Source organism: Seriola dumerili, unplaced genomic scaffold (assembly GCF_002260705.1).
Source record: "Seriola dumerili isolate Sdu_G_001 unplaced genomic scaffold, Sdu_1.0 BDQW01000088.1, whole genome shotgun sequence".
NCBI classification, from domain to species: domain Eukaryota; kingdom Metazoa; phylum Chordata; class Actinopteri; order Carangiformes; family Carangidae; genus Seriola; species Seriola dumerili.
Genome location: NW_019174343.1, coordinates 12,130,139 through 12,145,570, shown reverse-complemented (window position 1 = coordinate 12,145,570; position 15,432 = coordinate 12,130,139). Strand labels below are relative to the sequence as shown.

The 15,432-nt window shown below is 40.2% G+C and overlaps 1 protein-coding gene across 2 annotated transcripts in view; it reads left to right on the top strand.

The window, feature by feature from the left end:
- Positions 1-15,432, top strand: part of LOC111221852 (arf-GAP with coiled-coil, ANK repeat and PH domain-containing protein 3-like) — a 59,501-nt gene that overhangs the window by 32,258 nt on the left and 11,811 nt on the right. For both annotated transcript variants that reach the window (XM_022745436.1, XM_022745437.1), the window contains exons 4-12: positions 280-333; positions 4,927-4,985; positions 5,721-5,904; positions 6,125-6,169; positions 6,362-6,457; positions 7,029-7,103; positions 8,570-8,581; positions 14,225-14,337; positions 14,662-14,713. In XM_022745436.1, the coding sequence (XP_022601157.1) occupies positions 280-333; positions 4,927-4,985; positions 5,721-5,904; positions 6,125-6,169; positions 6,362-6,457; positions 7,029-7,103; positions 8,570-8,581; positions 14,225-14,337; positions 14,662-14,713 (690 nt within the window). The remainder of the gene's footprint in view (positions 1-279; positions 334-4,926; positions 4,986-5,720; positions 5,905-6,124; positions 6,170-6,361; positions 6,458-7,028; positions 7,104-8,569; positions 8,582-14,224; positions 14,338-14,661; positions 14,714-15,432) is intronic.

Below are 15,432 nucleotides of genomic sequence, written 5' to 3'. Positions count from 1 at the left end.
GATCTGAAACCTGCTTTATGGTTTTCTTTTAGGAAAACATTTGGATGAGATTTCCTGTCGGTGCGTGTCACCCTGGTAGCTCTTGGGTGCAGCAGTGGAGACATAATTGTGTCATAGTCAATAACTACAGTCTTTAAATTGTTTTATATGCTTAAGTATACACCCACAACATATTTTTGAACAGTACAAACAATTGTACTGAGACTGACTGTAAAAAATTCTTGTAAGAAAAAAATGTACGTTCAAATGGAAACTTGTGCATGTGTGTTGTCATTGCAGGAATGCCTTGAAAAGTGTGGAGAAAGCCTCCAGGAGATCGTCAACTACCACATGGTAAGACAGTTTTGCACATACACACACACACACACATACACACACACACACACACACACACACACACACACACACACACACACACATACACACACTAGTTTTAGTCACGGGCTAGAGGTTGAGGTAGAGCCGTGTTCGGACACGCCCCGGTCCCCTTGGCATGTTAACATTAGACATGCAGTCCCTCCTGGGCCCAGTATTACAACACACACACACACACACACACACACACACACACACACACACACACACACACACACACACACACACACACACACTCACACACACAAACGTACACACAGAATTTAACTGTGGCCTCACTCTGTGACAGTGGATCTGTCCACGCTGGCTAGTGCACATGCGTGTGTCTGATTCAAACCACATGCTTCACCAGATGTGCACGGCAGCTATAATGCACAAACGTGTATACACACACACACACACACAGACACATACACAATTTTATTCACATGACTTTAGAGTGATTTTCCCCATGACTAAGTGTGATTAAGAAATTTCCCCCTCTGTGAATCGGCTGATGCTGATGACAGGTTTGGAAAGCTCAAAGACAAATCTACATCTAAAGAGATATTATGATATTGGAGCTTAGGTATTTGGAAGTCATCATTATTTACAGTTACATGAATCAGACACTTTGACTTCACTGTATTATGATGACAAGGCCACATTTGAGTGTGCGATGTTTAGAGGTGTTTGCATGTCTGTGCATGATTGCATGTGTGGAAATAAAATAAGCAAAAAAAGATGTGAAATTAGGATTTGTAACAGTAAAAGAAAGAGGGCAGAGAGGAAGGAGAGAATGAGGGAGGGGGAGATACAGTATAAAAAAAAAGGAAAGTAAGTGAAAAGGCAGAGGCAGTTACAGGACACAACAGCCAAGAATCTGCAGCTAAGCATATAGTAAATGTAACCGCTATTCATGTCTTTATGCCTCGAATACACAAAGTTGATCATTTCAACTATTTTGGTGGCTCTGCTCTGTTCTGGTCATAACAAATGAAGTTCTGCTAAAGCCTTGAAATACCTCAGTGAAAGCTCGTTTGACATGAAGACTTATGATTCTAAAAAGGTTACCAAACATAAACAGACAGATGGGGATATTTCAAATGCTATTGCCAGATAACAGCTGGACTTTAGTATTCAGCCTTGTTTTCTTCCTACCAGAGATCCTCAGATATTAAAGCTGGTCAATAAAAAATGGAAAAAAATCTGCTGCTATCAGCCACACAGTTATAAATAGTTTCTGCTTTTGATAATAAAAGCCATCATCACATCGGACTCTGAGACACTGGGATAGATTTTTTTTCTGACATTTTAAAAGATAAACAATTAATCAAGAAAATAATCGGCACATTAAAAGAAGATGAAAGTAATCCTTAGTTACAGCCCTAATCCATTTAATAGTAGTTGAGATATTTTGGTAGTGACCACAGAAGTGGACTGATCGACATTATAACCCATAGAGCCACGCTGCAAACGTGGCTAAACAAAGTTGTATGACTGTCACATCGTCCTGCGAGACTCTTGTCTTCTGCTTGTGTTGCTGCCCTGCAGACTGCTGTACTGTGGCTTAGCAGCAACTTCTTATCTTCCCCTTTTTGCTTTTACAATTGCACTGCATTGTTTCAGTAATTCTGATTCACCACCTTGACCAGCTGCATCACTTGCAATCAATGTGATGAATTATTGCTAAGCCTTGGATGGAAGCTTCCTGTTTTGTGATTCCTTTTGAAGTTTGATTAGTTTTTTAATCAAAGAGTTGAAATGAACTTGACTTAAGTAGCTGAAGGGCATTTAATCTGTTTGCTAAGTAAAAACCAGCCAGTTGGATAAATAGAGCTTCAAGCACAACACTGCCTATAATAAAAAAAAAATGAGCCTCCATTCTTCATTCTTTAATCTGTCTTGTTCTTTTCCCATATTTTTCTTTCATGGCTCCTCTCCACTGACTCGGTCTCACTCCACCAGGGCCAAGCCTGCTGAACCCTGAGCTTTATAAATCAAATCAAAGTGCTGCACACTAGATATGATCCATCAGCTGCATCAGTCCAGTACAATCTTCTCCTCTTTCTTTTTCTCTAATGGCACTTTGTTGTCTTTCCCCCTTTATCCATCACATGTACTGACATGTTTGTTTCGGTAGCTTTCAGCCTCATCATACAGACACGCTACCTTTTAAAAATTCCAGGCAATACGGCTTTTTTTTTTGTCACCACCTGTTTCTTCTCCTCTGCCCTTCCACCTATCTTCTGTGTCCCCCTCTTCTCCTATCCTCCTGCCCCCCCACCCCACCCCACCCCACACCCCACCCCACCCCACCCCCTTCACTTACCCTTCACCACAGGCGTTCCACTCCTCCAATCTAACACCCAGGAATTACACTAATAGCTTGTCTGGCAGACAGTATGAATGGAGGGATGGAGGGCGGGGAGGGAAAGATATAGTGAAGGGGAATCTGTCTTTGTTCGACCACCCACCGAAGCCTATTTCTGCACCTTCTCAGCTCTTATTAGACACAAAAGAAGGCATTCAAATGGGAAGAAGAACCACCCATGATAGGAAAATGTGTTTACTGTCAGACATAATCCTTCGATAAATCTGATCAAATTCAGAAGTATATTGAAGTGGATTTGAACAGATTTTTTGAAATTGTAGTTTCTTCGTTTAACTATAGTGCGACTGCTGCTGCTCTAGGGCATTTGTTTTTCTTGTAAAATCAACTTGCTGTTTCGCTTTTTTTTTTTTTTCAAGTTCTCTTGTAGCATAGATGCAGGTGAAACAGAAACAGACATGGAGACGTCAAGGACCTTGGAGGCTATGATCTTTGTAAGCAAGACTGCTGGGAAACTGAGTGTAGACATATAGAACTGTAGCTTGGGTCACGCCCAGGCCACTGTAATCCAGAACAGGTTTGGGTGGAACATTTGGATTAGTGGACATGTGGGTACAATGTCTATCTGATGGAAGTGATTTAGACTTTTTTTTAATGGGATTTGTTCTGTTCTGTGAAACTGGCAGTTATGTTACACCACCCTGGAAAGTACCAAACTTTCATTTTGCACAGTCCCATGACTCTTTAGGCGTAGTTAGATACTGTGTGACCAATTTGAATACTGAAGCAAGCAATGGGTGTTTCATCATAATTTCTTAATAAATTATTCAGAGATTGGTATTTTAGCTACTTCAGGTGTTGAGTTTAAAAGCAGATTTCCAGAGGAACCTTCTTTTAAGAATTTAAACCAAGTAATATTTATATTATTCATCTTTTATTTATTATAGGTAACTTTATTCTTCATATTTGTACAAGTGCACATAGATGAAATGGGCATCTTTTATATATAAAATATGACTTGACTATGTCAAGCTGTGCTAAAAGATTTTAGGTTATGTGTATCTAAATTTTAAACTTCCTGTGACAGTATTCGGAAGTTATAAGGAATAGTAATAAAACAGTGTTGACATAAGTAAACAAAGATAGAAAAAAGTGGATCTCTGCTGACACAAGCACAGGGATGCATGAGTTGAGAATGGTTTAATTTCTCTTTACGTTGAGAATACATTGCACACCAATGAACAGAAATAATTGTAGAAAGTGGCAGCAGGTGCACAGATATAAAGGTGTGTAAAGTGTCTGACACCTAATTGACCACTTGATTGCCCCCATTTAAAAAGACGTTCTAGAGCTCTACAGTCAGTGGGCAGTAACAGGTGAGGTGTTTTATATTATAAGCAAGAGCAGCCTGTGATGTCATCAGGCTCTGCAGGAATGTCATACAGTTGTAGGCTTACACACACACACACACACACATGTGCACACATAGACTAAGCCTGTAATCCTCATTGTGTATGTTTATTAACTGGGAATTGCTATGGAAAGTTTAATCCACAGGCTGCGTATAGTGATTGTTGTATATATAGTTTGTGTGTGTATGTCGTTATTAAACAATCACAATCTAATCCGTGTGTGTGTGTGTGTGTGTGTGTGTGTGTGTGTGTGTGTGTGTGTGTGTGTGTGTGTGTGTGTGTTGAGGCATTGACTGAGGTATTCTCGTTGTCCATGCACATGGATAAATCAGTGAGACACATATTTGCTTCAGATAAAAGGAATGTCTATTCACCATCGGCTATTTCACCAGAAATATAGAAATGAAGGAAAAATCCATGTATAGATGCTGAGGAGTTGCTGTGCTTAATATGCACAGAAAAATGAATGGAAAATGCATAGAGGTGGAAGAGGAGGGCTGAAGGACAGGAGAGTGAGAAGAAGAGGGATGAAGAGTGGGAATCCCACAGTAAACAGGAAGGGAAATCTGGGATCCTGGGAGGCTAAAAATCTGTGGAAGCAGCAGCTGAGTGTGTGCACGTGTGTGTTTGTCCTCATCTCTCTTCCATTTCCCCTCCTGGCTTAATCTGTTACACTAATGATGTGCAAGGGTTCATATTGCCACCTTGTGGTGAGATGTGGCAACTACAGATTTTAGGATTTAACCCATTCATCCAATTCTTTAACTGCTGTGCACTGCTCCTGTGATATGTTCATGTTTCCAACTCTCTCACCTTCTCTGCCCACAGATTTTGTTTGACCAGGCTCAGAGGTCGATCAAGCAGCAGCTTCACACCTTCATTAAAGAGTGAGTACCTCATCCCAGTTAATAGTAGTAGTTAATTAAGTGGCTTCCTCCTGCTGCTAAAAAGAAAAACACAATGCACGTTCGAGTGTGTACACCTTTTTAAGACTGGTGCAATAATGAAACTGGGTGTCTTTGGCTAACCCTTAGACAGGTGACCCGTCAATATTAACTTGAGCAGGATATTAAACCACTATGTGAAGTCCATAAGACAAATGTCTAAAATGTAAATGTTCACCTAATGTGTTGTATACAAACAGCTGACGGCTGTAAATCTAATTCGTAGCTAACCTCCACATCTAGAAAAGTTATATTTGCGATTTGTTGTTAGTTTTCAGAGGGAAGTCTTCTGATTGGTTTACATAGTAATATTGTGGCTCATGCAATGTAAAGGCTGAAGCCTTTTATTTCACACTGAGAGACCTACGTGCTCTTGTGATCATCACAAGAGAACGGACCAACTGACTGAAGAACAGCTTCTTCCCTAGAGCTGTGGAAAAGCTTTTGAACTCATAACCGAAGTGCAATTACTAATTGTGCAATATGATCTATTTACATTTTATACATAATATTGATTACATATTTATTATTTTATTTTCCTTTACTGTTTATTTGATTTTTATAAGCTGCTAACCACAATGGACTGAATTATATTGTTTTTTAATATGCAATGACAATAAAGAACCTATCTATCTAAATGTACATGGATCATAAACTGTCTCTCTTCTCTTCCACCAGGGATGTGCGTAAATTCAAGGACACTAAGAAGCAGTTTGACCGGGTGCGTGAGGACATGGAACTGGCTCAGGTGAAGAACGCCCAGGCACCAAGGAACAAGGTCCATGAGGCGGAGGAGGCCACTCAGGCCCTTATCCTCAGTCGCAAAGCCTTCAGGCACCTGGCGCTGGACTATGTACTACAGGTGAAAAAGGCACAAAATACATCTGTATTATGAGTGTTGTCCAGTAGGTGGAGCTGACACTCAACAGCTGCTGAACCCAAAAACAAGCAGCGCTTCATGCAGCAATTGAGACTGTGATGATTTAAAGAGAATAACTAAATCATGTATAACCCTCCTGTTGATCTGAAATACCTAACCTTAATATAATTCACATTTTTCTTTCCTTCTCTACTTTTGGCAGATTAATGTTCTTCAGGCCAAGAAGAAGTTTGAAATCCTGGATGCAGTGAGTAGATTTGTCTCTTTAATATCACATTGACATCTGTACATTATTATATATGTTCTGTATGTGTGTTAAATATTCACCCCCGCGGTGTGTGTGTGTGTGTGTATGTGTGTGTGTGTGTGTGTGTGTGTGTGTGTGTGTGTTATGAACACAGCTGTATTACAGTATACTTTCTCCCTGTGTCTGCTGCAGATGCTGTCCTTCATGCGAGCCCAGTACACTCTGTTCCAACAAGGCTTTAACATTTTGGATGAGATTGACCCCTACATGAAAAAACTGGCTGCGCAGGTAAGAGGAAGCAAACCCGACACACTGAGTGCCATGCATCCTGAGTCAAGAAAATACAGTACATGTGTACACACATGCACATATTCAAACGCACTAGTTTTACTGTAATACTACTTTTTTTCTATTACTGCATTTGCTCAGCTCCCCTTATAGACAGCAGCTCTTCTGGCAAATGGTACATGTACTGGAATAATTAATAATAACTATTTTGCTCTTTGCTTGTTATTGTCTGTAACTCCACCTAATGTGGGTCATGTTATGTGACTTTTTCCGTCTAGGTTTCACAAGCATAATAAGTACTCCTAAGCACCAATTAATAAAACTAACACATGTACATATTCAGTTATTGTCATTTAAAATATGTTATGTTGTTTATCACCATAAGTTAATTACAAGCTAACAGGAAAGAAAATGAAAAGCTAAAGATTCTCACATACACAACATGAGTGGACATGGGTGAATGGATGTACGGGTGAGCATTTGTGCATGCATGTGCATGTTGATATTTTTAACTTGCTCACGTTTTTTATGTACTTGTCTCACTGACCCCGCCGTCCTCTGTTGTGTGCAGTTGGATCAGCTGGTCATCGACTCGGCCATGGAGAAGCGGGAGATGGAGCACAAACACGCCCTCATCCAGCAGAGAGTGAGACAACAACACAGCTCTTATCTTCCTCTTCCTCTTTTCTTCTATTCAGTGAAAACTGGCACAGCTTCTCCTTTTCCTCTCATGTCGCCTGGATACATTGGGACTTTTCATCTTCTGCACAATTAGAACAAAAACCCTGCCCTTCTGCTGATATGAGAGTCAAGAACAATAGATGACAAAATACTGAGAAACAGCCCCTTAGTACTGTGATATACAGTGATGTGGAGATTATACATTATTTAATATTATGTTGATGTTACCATTTTTTTCAGAACCATTACAAACTAAAATAAGCCATTATTGTTTGTGAAACCCGTAGACAAGAATGTTTTTGCATTTATTTAGGTTAATGTAAATTAGTATTGGTTACACAGATAAACTTGAATCAGTGGTAATGGGTAATATTCTTTTTAAAGCCACTGTTTATATCGCTTTTAACACAGATAGAAGATTCTTTTCTATTTTCATGTGAAGTATTTTTATCATGTTTACCATGTTAGAGTTTTAAACCTCAACAGTAGATATCATGGTGTTACGTCATATGTTTTGTCAAAAGTTGTGAAACTAGATTTTTCTCTTGACAAAAAAATCGTTTCAACGTTTTTCACCCTCACTTAGCATGACGGCCTCCTATTTCAAGTAGTTGAAACATCTAAAAAAACAAAACACTTGGGTTAGAGAAGGTATTTATATGCGTTTCTGAAATGTAAAATGTGTCACGCAACACAAACCTATCTCATGTTACCATCAAATACGTCACTTGAAAAACAGCTTTTCATAGGACCTTTTAATCATTTTTTACATCACCTGCTTCGTGACTCGCTGTCGTCTGGTTTTTCGTTTTGTTGAATTCAGCGAGGCACAAAAAAAAAAGCCTCCAAAATAATTAGAACAAGTTTATAAATGCATTTTTTTTTCTTCAGGCTCACTTTAAGTGTTTAAAGTGGGAAAGCAGTTCCCACAAAGACAACTCAGTAGACTTATTTCAGACGTCCCTCAGCCGAATAACTCTTTCAAACGTTTGTGCACAGATGCACAAAAATCATCCATCTGCTACCTGAAGAGATGCCAACAACATGGCTGTTTTTCTGCCTGATTTGGCTCGTCCGTCTGATTGATTTAGTTGCCAAGTGGAGGCATCCTGCCAGACTCATCACACAGCTTTGTGCCTGACCTGATGGCCTTTCAGCAACCCTTCCTCCGACTTCTAATGTGATGAAGAAAACAACTGTTTCCTGGAGGCCTTGTGTGTTTCAGGAGCCTTCTGAACTAGCAAGCTAAAAAAAATACCTTTGTGTAAAAACCCTCTGGAAACTGGCATCAATTAGGGCACGATGTCTCTCATGAGCACATATTTACAGTGGATTAATGTTGTGAAATTCATGCAACGGTGTTATTTTATTAATACATTTCTCTCCCTCTCTTCTCTGTGCCCTTGCCTGACTACATTCTTTCACCGCCAGACTCTGATGCAGGTGAGTTTTTTTTTTTCTCTCTCTCTCTCTTTATCTGCAGCATTAAAAATTAATCCACGGCCTATTCATCACATAAGTATCAATCAATCCTCTTGGTTCAAAGTGTTTTGCAATGCAAACCATTATGATATTAGTGTTTTTAAAGGTTGTCAGAGGATGTTTGCTGGAGTTGTACGATGGTTCTCTGTAACCTGTATCACAATGTCTGTAAATGAAGAACCTTTTTTCAACCACGCAGCCAACAGAACATCACAAAGCCTCACATTTTAAACTCATTTTAAATGTTTTCTCACTTACAGTTTAGCACATGCTTTATATACGACCTGTAACACCACAGTTACCTGACTGCACGTGTGAACAGCAACTGATGTATGGAGAGCAGTTTTATGGCCTTCACACATGCCGTCTCCTGTGGCAGGAATCAGTAGGCCGTTTGGAGTTGTAGTGCAGACAGTGTGTGTTTCTGTATGCATCATCATTTAACATGTATACAGTATGTGTGCGTGTGTGTGCGTGCGTGCGTGGGTCTGTCTGGAAGTGTCACAGGACACGACATAGGAAGCATTGTAAATCAAACACAGATTCTTGTGTGTTTACTTGGGGCTTCCAGTGAACTTCTGTGTGTGTCTGCATGTCGCCAGTTCATACTTGTGTGGGCGCGCCAGTATGACCTTTTGCTTTTGTTTAGATACTTTTTCTATCCTCTAACCTCATCTCTTTGCCAGCTCCACTGGCGCTTGACTGTCAAGACATTGTGTGCGTTAAGTCTTGGATTTTCCCCTGAGTCCCCCTCATGTGTGACACATTTCTCCACCCTGCCTGTTATACTCATCTAATCTGATTTCATTGGACAAACCGTGGGAGCTTATTTTCATCTCTCATTTGATGTTGCCTTTATTCTCTTCTCTGAGATCTCTCTCTTTCGGTTTTCTCCATCCCTCACATGTACACATGCACGTAAGCAGCCATGCACATTCTCTCCTCTGCCTGTCTCTCTTTGAACAATGCTGCTCTCCCAAACATCCTCCTGCTATTTTGTGCTGTTCTACTTTGTTTCATCTGAAAATCTAACCCTGAGGATTTGTCAACACGTCAGCGAGCCAGTTAAGAAGATATAATTGTCAAAGTAGCAGCTTAAGAATAGTAGCTATGATGTCTTCTTTTGTGTCAGGCACTATTTCTCATCTTGTTTTCTTCTTTGTTAAATTGAGCCATAATCTTCTAAATACTTTAAAGTGTACTAAGTATGTTTTATTATTCCTTCCTCTTCTTTCTGTCTAAAATTTTAAAACCCTTTTATGTCATTTATTATATGTCATATGTTTTATTTCTCACCCTTTTTCATACGCCTTTCACTCCACAGTCATTTAATGCAGATCAGCTAATCAATACATCACACACATCATCGCGTGTTGTCTGTTTTGCATCCTGCATTTTAGTATCTTGCCTGTCCATTTACTGCCGACAAAGGTCTGTGTGTGGCAGAGCTTGCAGAGCGCAGTACAATAGAAGCCAGGGCTGAATGTCAGCTCTGGTAGAGGTCAATATCTCACCAGGGACGGTAGAGATCTGACTGTGCAAGATGCCAGCCTCAAACCCTTTCCCTCTCCGTCCACTGCCAGCTCCGGCCAAAGTCAACAGACGGCGTAACAGCGCACAGTAAGGGGTAGAATGTGAAGTGACAGAGCAAGAAGACAAAGAGCGGAGGAGGGATAAAGAGAAGAGAAGAACAATTTTTTTTTTTTTTTAAAGGGAGGAGAGGAGTTAAAGATCCAGACAGGGAATATGAAAGAGAATAAAACTATAGAAGAGGAGAGAGGGGATCTCTGCAGTTGATTCTGAATTATATCTCACTTATTAGAGAATAAATGTATGTGGGTTTTCCATAATGAGCAGGATGAGGCCACTGAATGGAGACTTTAACTAATAATCTGATCTCTATGATCAGATTACGCTTTATGATTTATGTGCCATTGCTATTTTGTAATAATAAATGACATGCTTTATTTCCCGTAGACAAAACCCAGGGCCTATGAGTAAAAGCATTTTGCACACAGAGTCGTAGGTGGTGACCGTGTAAAACAGATCAGATGATTAGACGATTATCAAAGCCAATCAGTGATAATGCACTAGAAAATATGAAAACTGTATGCTTCAATAATATTGTTGTGTCTCATCTTGCTTTGTAATTGCATCTATTAAAAAAAACATTGAAGAAAGATAAAGACAGAAAAAGACACACAGCATCAAGAGATTCAGGAGAAAATGTTGCCATGAGCCATTTCAGCTTGTCTCTTGCGAACGCCGACTTCTTTTTTCAAACTCCCTCCATATTCAAATGTAGCGGTGCAGGAAGCGAAGCCATGAGACCGCAGCAGACAAGCTGAATTATAGATGGTATACATTGTTTATTAATAGGCCATTAAGTAACTGCAGGAATCATATTCAGAAGAGAATAAGATGTCTTCATGATGAATTAGTTAGAAGTAGCTCAGGATACATTTGATGTCAATTTGGACAAGTTATTTTACAGTGGGAGGGGATACCACAACAGAGAAATGAGAAAGTACGAGATACTGTGTGTTAATACTTTTTCAACAATAAATACATTCATATTTTAATAGATGCTAAATCTGGTGTAAGGATCACTTCTTATGGAAACAGATAAAAACATATGTGCCTCTGATTAGTTGACATCCATGACATTCCCATGGAAATGAAACCAAAAATATAATCTTGTCAGCAGTGAGAGACTGTTTTTATCGCCCAATCTCCCTGCAGATGATCAATCTAGATCATCTGTACTTTCACAGTCCTCCTCTGCTGTTTGTATGGCACCTCACCTCACCCCAACTTTCACTGGTTTTGGTAAATCTGTGATTGCCTTGGCTGGCCCCATCCCCATCCTTATATCGCCCTGTCACACACCACAGATCACACACTCCCCCTGTCTCCTCTCTCCATTCTTTCACAGCAGTGTTTTATGTGTGCAGGACTTCATTGTGGCTCCCAGGGGGACTGTTGCCTCAGCTCTCTCCCCCTCCATTGTTATAGTTTTTGGCTGTACAACCTTTTTTTTTTTATGTCAGAGGAAGGTAAACAGAGAGAAAACTAGGAAATTAACAAAACTGTGAGAGTAAACATTTTTAAACCAAATTTAAGTAGCTGTAGTCTACATTACAATAAAGACTACATTTTATCACTTTAACTGAGTCCAGGGGAATTACCAGAACTATGTCTTCATCGCTTTCACAGGAACTGGGTCACCACTATACAGCAGTAGCATAGATGCAAATCATTGTGCTACCTCAAAAATGAGCCTATCACTGAATCAACATCTCTGACACAGCCTGACAGGTATTTAAACAGATGTAACAATCATACATTTTTTAATAGAAGTGTATTTAGGTTCGTTGTTATGCGGCCGCCTGTGCCTTTGGACACTTGTGCGCTGCATTCTTCCACCGTCGTGGCTGATTTAAGGTGGGAAGAGCGGGCTCTGGGCGGGTGTTTGGGGAGCAATAATGTCAGCTTGATTAAGCAGGAATAGTGTTCAGAGCCGCAGACAGATGGAAAGCTGACTCCTCCAAAACTGCAGATGAAACTCCGGGTTTGAGAAAAGCTGCGGGGGTGGCCCGGGGAGGGAAGGGAGCACGGCAGCCAGGCCTCCCCCCGCTGTAAAATGAAATGTTTGATCTGCGGCAGCCGCGACGGGGTCACCGGGGCAAGAGGACTGACAGCTGTATGATAATGAGCGATCGCGCAAGATCCACGCGGCCGGTGCGGTCAGCAGGTGGCGTGGAGTGAAGGAACGGCACGAGCGTGCTGCTGTTGGCTGACAGTGTCTGATCTGCTCTCGCGTGGGATGCACGTGCAAGTTAATAACCTGTGTGCTATTAGAGATGCTGTAATGCATTAGTTTATTTATTTATTATTGAGTTATTTATTCTGTTATTGAATTATTGAATTCGTTGAAATGCTGTTGGATGCCAGTGTGGTAAAGATGAAGATATTTGGCAGACTGGACTGGACACTGGTGAGAAACGTTACTCTCTTTTGTTTTAGCCTGGAGACAGTTTTCATGAACACATTCCTTTCACTCATATTCCATATTATGTGTTTTTACATTTGAGATTTTGCATCACTAATTATCGGTATAAACTGGGGCTACTAGACACCATAGTGAAAGTGTGAGGTTGATGTGAGTGTATGACAGATACTAATACAGGGGTGTCTCCTTAGGGTCCAAAGGTCAGAGACCACAATAGGAAAGTGGTTTCAGATTTTTGGACCCCTCAACTCTGTTGATTTTGCTCTGTTTAATCAGTGAGAAAAGACTGAGTTTGGAAATGCAAAGTGGTCTTGTTTTCCTTCTGTCTTCTTCTCCACATTGTGAAAATTAGCTTTTTCTTTCTAGTAGCCTGTTTCAAAATGTAAGACACAGCTCTGGTGCTTGTATGTAAGCGCTTCTTTTGGATCAAGTGGAAACTCCTTAAGCTTTGAATGTGTCAGCAGCCAGTCAGGAGACAAACTGTTGTCTCACATCCCACCATGTTTTTGCATCACATTCGCTTGAATGTTTTCACACAAACCTGTAAACATTACACACAGGATGTGGCTTTCCAATTTCCAACTTTTCTAGTGGTATCCCAGTACCACATGTTTCTACTCTCTGAATCTTACAGGAAGCCTCAATACTTAAAAAAGTTAAAGTACATGACGGTATCAGTGTGCAGTTATACATTCAGTGGGGTTTCTGAAAAAAGAACACACAGAATCATTCAATGATCTTTTCAAGACAAGAAAAACAGTGCCACAACAGAGCATGGGCCTGTGTGTGTGTGTGTGTGTGTGTGTGTGTGTGTGTGTGTGTGTGTGTGTGTGTGCGTGCGTGCGTGCGTGCGTGCGTGCGTGCGTGCATGTATGTGCGTGTGTGTGTTCCTGTGTGCATGCATCTGCCTATCTGAGCAGTTTGCCATATGGCGTGTACTACCTTACCCCAAACCAAAGGCCTCCTTAACAATAATGAAACCCCAGCCTTGATTCTCATTTAAATCTGTATGCTTGTGTTATTCACCTCACTGAGCAGGTGGCATCTCTCTTAGAAAGTCCAACTCTGTGTGGACAAAACAGGTAAGAAAATAGAGAGGGTTTCAGCTTACAGGAAGAGAGGCGTAGATTTGACATGACCTTTAAAGGTAAACTGAAAAACAGATGGTCTGTGCAATGAGGATACAGACCGATATTTGTGGAAGAACACACACATTTCAGAAAGAAACGGTGTAAAGGTGTGCGTAACAGAGAAGTAGTTCAGCAGTTGCACTATGTCATCACAGATAACTGCATGTAGTGATAAGGCCCTGTCTGTGTTTCCTTGTTGTGTTCTGGTGGACTTTTACCATCCCACAGCATCTACTACTTGATTGATTAAGGCCGTCATCTATGAGCCATTATAAAACTGGCTGTGATTTATAGAGGTGAAAAGTTGAGACCAGTTGTTTTCCATGATGACATAAGTGTTTTTGCAGAACAGGTGAACATACAGTATCCACAGGAACTAACTAAATCCTGGCAATGTTGCCTTCAATACATTGGTGTATAGCTAGACCTCAACATTCATGTGCCTTTGTGTCCTCCCTACAGGACTTTTCCTATGATGACCCCAAGCTGGAATTCAACGTGGATGCACCTAATGGTGTGGTCATGGAGGGCTACCTCTTCAAGAGGGCCAGCAATGCTTTCAAGACCTGGAACAGGTAGAAGAGAAGTGACAAGAAAGAGGGAGAGCATAATAAAATCTAATTAAAGCAGTTAAACAAAAGTAATGTAACAATCAGAAGACATCTATTTTTAGGAAAAGGATGGATTTGTTAAATCTATTAAACTATATTAAAAATTTACACCTATTTCTCAGAGCCCAAATGACAAGGGCCAATTTAATGATCTCCATTGGCTTTTGCCTTATTCCAACAGTCATGAATGACCACTGTGATGAATAGTGTTTTTCCCCCAGCAGAGTGGATTTTAGTATATTTGATCTCTCTTACAGAAACTAATTTCATACCTTCTACCCCCTGCAGGCGGTGGTTTTCTATACAGAACAGCCAGCTGGTCTACCAAAAGAAACTCAAGGTACACTTTGAATTTTATTTTAGATTTAGATTTTTTTCATCATTGAAATTAAACTACTGCCCAGTTTAGAGTTATTGAGCTAATTGTTGATCATTTGTATACTGTTGGGGAAGAAAGAAGCCATGCATTGACCTATACTTTTTCTGATCAGTCAAAGCAGGTGAGCTGATGTATAATATATAGGCTAAGCATACTTTTCATCTTATGAAGTGGTTTCATCAGTTTGAAATAACAATTTACAGCAAGATGTTCCAGCTCAAAGCATCTTTTTCAGAAAAGGTTATTAAAACAACAACGACAACAAAAGCATTTCCATGGTTTAGAGCTATTTCACAGGTAATGTTGCAGATGTGCTGGTGTTTGAGAGACACAGTTTCATTTTCCATTAATGATCAATCAAAGTGCAATTGTGGATATAAGAGGGATGTCAACTATTATGTAACAAACATATGGGTGTGTAAAACTGATATTTAAAAAAACAAAAAAAAAAAACAGGCCCAAAGTAGATTTAAAGTCCTTGGTGTGGGTGTTTCAGTAATCAGAAAGTGCTGTTTGTAACCAAGCTCTCTAGAGTGTAGAGAAACAGAAAAGTCAGACGCTCTGATGTCTGTCACTTCAGGTAGCTGTTATAAAAGAGGCAAGAGTGAAAATGTGCTGAAATCTTGTTGTAAAGTGTAAACTTCTCACATTTCACTTGCTTTTTCTTCTTGTTTGCCACT